This window comes from Asterias amurensis, chromosome 7 (assembly GCF_032118995.1).
Source record: "Asterias amurensis chromosome 7, ASM3211899v1".
NCBI classification, from domain to species: domain Eukaryota; kingdom Metazoa; phylum Echinodermata; class Asteroidea; order Forcipulatida; family Asteriidae; genus Asterias; species Asterias amurensis.
In genome coordinates this window covers 799491-806769 of record NC_092654.1, presented here as the reverse complement: position 1 = coordinate 806769, position 7279 = coordinate 799491, and the positions used below count along the sequence as shown (strand labels likewise).

At 38.0% G+C, this 7279-nt stretch overlaps 1 protein-coding gene across 1 annotated transcript; it reads right to left on the bottom strand.

Annotated features, from left to right (window-relative positions):
- Positions 1–105: 105 nt before the first annotated feature.
- Positions 106–6884, bottom strand: LOC139939755 (proliferation-associated protein 2G4-like). Its single transcript, XM_071935855.1, has 9 exons — positions 6763–6884; positions 4771–4899; positions 4262–4367; positions 3542–3704; positions 2964–3106; positions 2453–2662; positions 1918–2140; positions 1543–1596; positions 106–1418 (listed from the first exon to the last, which is right to left on the bottom strand). Exons 1-9 carry the CDS (start codon positions 6851–6853, stop codon positions 1338–1340), a joined length of 1200 nt encoding a protein of 399 aa, XP_071791956.1. The 5' UTR covers positions 6854–6884; the 3' UTR covers positions 106–1337.
- Between the last annotated feature and the right edge of the window lie 395 nt (positions 6885–7279).

Here is a 7279-nt window from a genome sequence, read left to right as displayed (position 1 = left end):
TTATGAGTTAGATTCACAATTATTCAAAGGATTTGTGCATCAGACAAAGTATTGTAGTTAATAAAGGTTTTCTACCAAGTAGAAATAAAAGTGAAACAACAACAGTTTTAGAGATTCAATGTTTATTTCTCTATCAGACAAATTCCATCAAGGTATGGAAATGGGAAAAAAAGATTGACAAATAATGCATATATCATTCATACTGACGCAATTTTCAGTCTAGCTGATGAAGACAAATAATTGTCTTTAAAGTCTGTATTCTTGACACAAATCTTTAGCACCAACAGGGTTTTTTGAGGAGCCCAAATTACAAATATGAACAATGTGTGAGGATTTTCTGATGAAAGGGTAATACAATTCTGATATCATGACTACATGGGTTTTTTCAGAAATTGTAAAAAGTTTCAAAATATGAAGCAAACAAAACTGGTCTGTAGCCCTAATTAGAAATGACTTTTAATACAAAATTATTAAGGTTTTGGGGAGCCAGACTAAGCAAACAACAATAATAATAATTCATCACACTGAAGCAGAGATTGTCTGTTTAGTCAACCCTGAATTTAACTGAAAGAAATCTAAGACGACAGATTTTTTGTTAAGATACCAACAAAACTAATTACTTCCAGACCATCACTCCTAGTTTTTTCCAACTTGTACAAAACAAATTAAAAACATGATTATTACATCAAAATGATAACGCATGCATTACTCAAAAGCATCAACGGTTTTAGACAATGGGACATCAAATTCTAAAATAACACAAACTGAAATCTGTAAACATCAACTATGCATGGATAAGTCAAAAGACGACTTGCAGATTACAATGTCTAAACAGCATCAGACTAGCTTAGTGGAAGCAAAAAAGAATTAATAAACTTTCAAAATTACTTTTTTTTTATCCCGCAGGATGATAAACATTTGATGTATTCTTTAATTTTATTCAGGTAGACACAACAATTACTCTGTAAATGTCTGGAGACTGTTCACAATTCACATTAAAAGCAACAAAATAAAGTAATTATCTGTAGATTAAACAAAACATGTCCTCACTTTCAAACAAAATGTGAATCAACCTTTCGTATTCAAACTGAAAAGCAAGCCAAGCTTAACTCATTTTCTCAAAAATATTTTTTCAAATCTAGTCTCTTGACCAATATGCTCTACTAGGCATCTCATTTCCTGTCGGTTTTGTTGTTTTTGTCTGAAATCTGTCAATAAAGTTCTCTACTATGTAAACCCTCTTGACGGTAGTTTGCTGGTGTTACTGTAAACTGTACAGACCAGGAGTCCACCTTGGTGTAAGGGGGAGTTAATCAGAGAGGCAGGTCAGGGGTGCATCACTTGGCCGCATCTTCAACGAGCTCTGGAGGCTCGGCATCTTCAGTCGCTCCTGCAGCATCTGCAGCTTTGCTTGCAGCCTAGTCAAGGAAGAAAGAAACACTGATAATTTCAATGTGACACAGGTTTGAATGCAAATGGGATTAAAAGAACATCAAAATGCAAAATATATGCAATGGGGAAATACCCATTAAAATAATTTACCTTCTTTCGCTTCTTCTTAGCTGCCTTGCGGTTGGCCGAAAGTTGTAGAAGAGCCTGGAAAGAATCAAGGAATCAAAACACAGGAATTAGTTTCATTTTACTAACTTATCTATCACCAACACCAAACTTTACAAAATCTTGCTGAGCAAGGACAAATCTGGCTTAGCAGAAATTTATTACGCACAAAGCTTTAAGAAATTGGGCTACAAGGTGGAGTCTAACAAGTGCACTAGAATATCATTTGTTTTTACCCTTACACAGACTTGTATTACTTGTATACTTTTCCCGAGTTCTGTGAAAAAAAATCCACAGGCAAATTACTCGGGAGGGATTCAAACCAAATAACAAAAGGAAGATTGCGGCTTTGGTACCCACCTTGATTTCAGGATCCTTGATTGAGTGTTCTGACTTGTAGAACTCTGGGTGATGTACCCCTTGTGTGATTCGCAGAGGTCCATTGGGCATAATGAGCACGGTGAATTTAAACTGGGCCACCACCTTGCCTTCCTTCTCATACAATACTGGATATGGCTCCATCACTTTGTGGGTTAAGCACTCCACGATACCCATACGAGCCTTGCCTTCTTCCTTCAAGGCCCTATCAATGAGAACAAAAATCTTGTGAGTTATGACATTCTTCTAATCTCCAGTACAAATCTGCTTACTCATGGAAAATAAAAATTACAACTAACCAACATGTGAAAATCTCTTTTTGAGTAGTGTTGGTTTTGAAAATAACCGACGGTTGACAACTCAATGTTTTGATCAGTAAAATGCTCTCGATCGATCAGAGCTTCAATTGTCTTCAGGAGAAGTGACATTTCTTGACAAATGTTTTGTCAAATATTTAATGAGAGATATACTCTTGAATATAATGGTTATGAAGATATCAATGCCCCAGAAAACCTACCTGAGTGTAAAAGGCATGGGTGAGAATTTGCTCTCAACTTGACTGTACAGAGTTCTAGAGGCCTTCATCTTGAGGTTGTAGACGACTTCTGTCTTCTTGTAAACGGTGGTGCGTGTGTCTCGCTCCCTCACTTTACCGTCACCGGTAGAGACGAGGACATCGATGGCGTATACCTCGTGAACTTCCACCTCGGAGGCCTTGTGGTCTTTCCTGATTATGAATAGTGGAAATTTATAATAAGACATGAAGAAACTATTCAAGAAACTGGGCAGTGTGATGCAGTTCCTTTATAAAACATGTCCACTTCACATAGAACTTGCTCCAAGAACTGAACAAGTTTTTTTTCTTTTAAGAAACATAAATGCACTAATTTGCCAGAGAACAATGTTTCTTACTCCAGTTCACATAGACTTGCTCCAAATTTTGTTTAACAAGTCTGCAAAAAACAGGGTGTTTTTTTGTTTTATGAAACTAAATTGCAACTAAATTTGCCAGAGAACAATATTCTTACTTCTGTTCGTCCGTTGGATTTTGAATGATTGACTTCTCTCCATCGATGACGTTACGTTTCAGCTGATGGGATAGCATACCCTGCACCGGATTGCATTTGAACGTCTCGGAGACGGTCTGGAATACCTTTGTTATGTCGTAATTCTAGAGACGGGGGGAAAAGACAACAAATTTCAATATTACTGATCATTTATTGTACAGACACTCACATGCTTGTTTGTTTGTGTGTTTTTAAGGCCTTTTTTCTTAGAGCTAAGGCACATTTCTAAGGCAGACAAATGTGCTGAGGGTAAAGACAGGTAACAAGCCTATCTACCATGTGACAAATGTGCTAAGCACAATAAAGAAGCTTAGATGGGTTACTAGCTATCCTGCCATGGGATAAATGTTGCTTATTCATTAAGCATTGTTATAGCAGCTTTAATAAAACTTGCCCCTTATAACCATTGTTCTGGATCAACTCCATGTACTAAATCTTTCATAATTTTTACAGAGGCTACTGCCTACCACAGCCGGACATGCTACGCATTGCAAGACTTTTGGGGACGCTACAAAGCAGCAGACATTGTAGTATTGTACCTGTACTCCGGGGTTGATTTTCCTGAGGGCAGCCTCTGAGCATGTGTACGCAGCCTGGACTACATCCGCTAGTCTCCCAGTTACTTTATTCTCTGCCGAGGCTCCGATAACCACCGTCTGTGCTACTACAGCAATAAAACCATCAATGTGGCCACCCATGTCACTGTGCATTGAAATAGAACCATTCAATATGACATCAGTACAAAAACTAAACTAAAACTGGAGATGTGCCTGGCGATGTTAGTGTTGAATGGAGGAACACAAACAATCAACACAATTGGTTGTGAATCTTATCTTCATTGTATCTGATCACTCGTCCATTTCATGAGATAGATTGCACATGACATCATTGAACACCATCTTTGATGAAACGTGAATCCATCAAAGGCTTTCATTGTTGTGCGCAGCACCTACACTTTTCCATTGTTTATCATCTAATATTGCGGTCAACGATGCTATTTGCAATCCATCTATTACTGGAGTGTTTTAATTTTACAAGTTTTACAAGTATCTTTTATAGCCAGGTATGCTTTTTGTTTTGTACACACTATGCACAATGAATGTTTGATGGACACGCGAATTTCCTACCTTACATGTATATCAGTGATAAAGATAAACCTAGTCATCATGCTTTTTTTAACTGAATGTATTCCATACAATGTCTACAAGCATCCCTGATAAATGATGGAACAAGTTCTGCAGTTATCTATTTCCACTTACATTTTGACAACGTCATTGTCCTTGAGGACAACATCAGCATCACTTCTGAGCGGTGAAAAGTGACAGACGCAGTTGTTGACTGACACACAGCAAGGAAACGCTATACCTGCAACACCACACCAAGAAGAAAATAACACTTTAAAAAAAGGTTTCTTTGAAGTAAATCACAAAATCAAAGCTAGCTCATCTTAGTATTGCAATACCAGCGGTTAAGTTAATAAGGAATAGGTTTGCAGTGAAACCACGTGAAATCTCTTGAGATATTTGTGGCCTGGAGTTTCATCTTTTGAAGGGCAAGGCATCAGAAGACGACGAACAGAGCATACTGTTTGAAACGCTGCGGATCAATCCTCAGATCCTGAAGAGAGATATTACTTTGTGTCTCCGCAAATCTATTCCTTATTTCCATTGATGTTTCCCGAACTTACGCCAGAGATCTGCCAAGATTTGCAGTTAAATCTGATGTACATGTGTATACCTGACAATCTACTCCGTCCCCTCTTCCTCACCTTTCTTCATCTCTTTGTTCTTCTTGAAGATCTTGCCCGTCTCCTCCTCAATGTAGGAGTCCCCAGCATCACAAAGCGACAGCACCTTCTCCCCAGCAACTGCCTTGGAAACTACAAGCTTTAGGGCCTCTGTAAGAACATCATGGAACAAGGTTTACAATAATTACATGATACACCTATATCAGGGGGGACTTTTGGGACAATAGGTGACAGCAGACACACCTAATAAGTACATTTTTGGAAATGTTCACATGATCATGTCTAATGATATAAACAGTGAAAAAATGTCAAGTCCCTGATGGTTGGTCTGACAAAGCCATGGAAACCAACCAAGTGACTGGTCGGCACACATTCATCTTCAGCATAGTATTAGTTAGTTGGGATATCGTAACCCTCCTGCCGACGGCGGAGCCGGAGGGTTACGAGTCGCTTCAATCGAAAAACGGCGAAATGGTCAAACACGTACAATTTCAACAGCTAGTCAACAGATTTGCTCGATTTTTTCCCTTTTCGAAAATCATGACTTAAGTTCTAAGAACACGACCTTAATCCTCAATATCTAATGAATAACACTTAACACACTATTGAGAAAGTATATTGAACTAAAGTACAAAAACTTACCAGATCCTGGAGCGAAACAGTCCCAGGTTCTATTTTGAACCTTTCGCTACACCATTTTGTGACTTCCCGATGTTCATTGCTGTAAGACTAAACCATTCTGTTAAAGGGGTGTTATAAGGCAGCGCGGCAGTGCGTGTGCGTTGTCCGTTTACTATGCCCGCTGTTCACTCACTTAAAGCACTGCCGCACTGCAGCACACCTTGTAACACCCCTTTTTACAGAATGGTTTAGTCAAACTCAGCTGCGGCTCGGTCGGCTGGTACCTGCGGTTGGGTTCAGCGCTTGGGGCTGCGCATGGTAACCAGCGACAGGTTCAAAAATAGAACCTGGGAAATTTGTGACTGTTTCGCTCCCGGAATCTGGTAAGTTTTTGTCCTTTTTTTTTCAAAATATTTTCTCAATTGTGTTTTTGAATCTTAATCATTAGACATTGAGGATGACGTTCGTGTTCACAGAATTTGTGTCATTATTTATTAAAGTGGTAAAAAAATGAGCAAATCTGTTGACTAAAGTATTTCGCCGTTTTTTGATTGAAGCGACTCGTAACCCTCCGGCTACGCCGTCGGCAGGAGGGTTACGTTATCGCAACTAAGTATTAGTAACCATGGCATGGTGTTGTTCATAAAAATCATAATTTACCAACTTTATCACTCAATTAGTGAACAAGGCATAGATAGACGTTGTCAGTTAGGCCTATGATTTTTATGAAAAATCACAAAAAAATCCCATATCCTGCCACCACTTTTTCACAGACCCCTTTTTCATTCGTTTCGATATAAAAAATAGAGATATTCCTGTCCCTGATGAGGTGAGATATTTTAATTTAATATTATGATTAATCAATTCAGTCATAATCGTTTTAACAATTCAACATGTTCATTTTTTGTTTCCCATGCTATTTTAGTACCATGCATTTATTGCACGAGGTGTTGCAACCAATAGGGGTCAATTTGATTAATTTAATCACCTCATAAATCCACTCCATGCCAACCAGATGATCGACTTTATTTATTTCATTATTATTTGAATTTTGTTTTGTTATTAAAAAGGGCATTTTCAAATTATCGATTGAACACAACTGCCAACTAAGAAATATTTTCACAGAAAATGCTTTTCTACGCACACAACAGTCTGTTTATTTAAGGTTCTTCCTTGCTCTATGGTTAATTAATGCTGTCTGTTTGTTATGTGATACTCTGATAATTCAACGTTTCAAAGTTTATTGTCCAAAAAAAAGTCACACACACACACACACGCACACACGACCAGCTGTCATGAAGTTGGGTCGGTTTCTTTCCAATAACGGAAAGACAAATCACACTAAAACAAAGAAAATCGAACCAAGGTGTTCTCAAGCATAACCAAACTTACTGTTGACAATTTCTCCGATGGTCTTATACTTTGTGACCACGCTATCTTGGGCCACAGTTTGTTCATCTTCGGATACTTCGCTGTCCGCCATGTTTGCAAATTTTGTGAGACTCACACGTGCTTCCCAGAATGCAACACGAGCTCGCGAGGTGGCGCGAGATATGGCGCGAATTCCTTTTAGAAGATTTTTAAAATAATGGTAAAGGGTAAAGGGTTGCTTTTTCCTTTTTTCTTTTGAAATTTTTCAAAAACGGAAAGTAAAGGGGATCGTTCTTTGTGTTTTCCTTATGAAGAAAAATAAAACGGTAAAGGGTAAAATGGTTTGGTTTCCCTTTTATTACCTTTTAAAAATTGTAAACGGAAGAGGGTGAAGGGTTTGTTTTTTCCTTTTTCCTTATTGAAGATTAAAAGCGGCAAAGGATAAAGGGTTCATATTTCGTTTTTATCTTTTTGAAGATTAAAAAACGGTTAAGGGTAAAGGGTTTGTTTTTCCTTTTTCCTTTTCAAGATTAAAAAA

Coding starts and splice junctions, on each gene's coding strand:
- LOC139939755 (XM_071935855.1), bottom strand. CDS start 6,853: ATGGCGGACAGCGAAGTATCCGAAGATGAACAAACTGTGGCCCAAGAT. Junction 2,663..2,963: donor AATCCAACGGACGAACAGAA/GTAAGAATATTG, acceptor ATTCATAATCAG/GAAAGACCACAAGGCCTCCG. Junction 2,141..2,452: donor CCCATGCCTTTTACACTCAG/GTAGGTTTTCTG, acceptor TCTCATTGATAG/GGCCTTGAAGGAAGAAGGCA.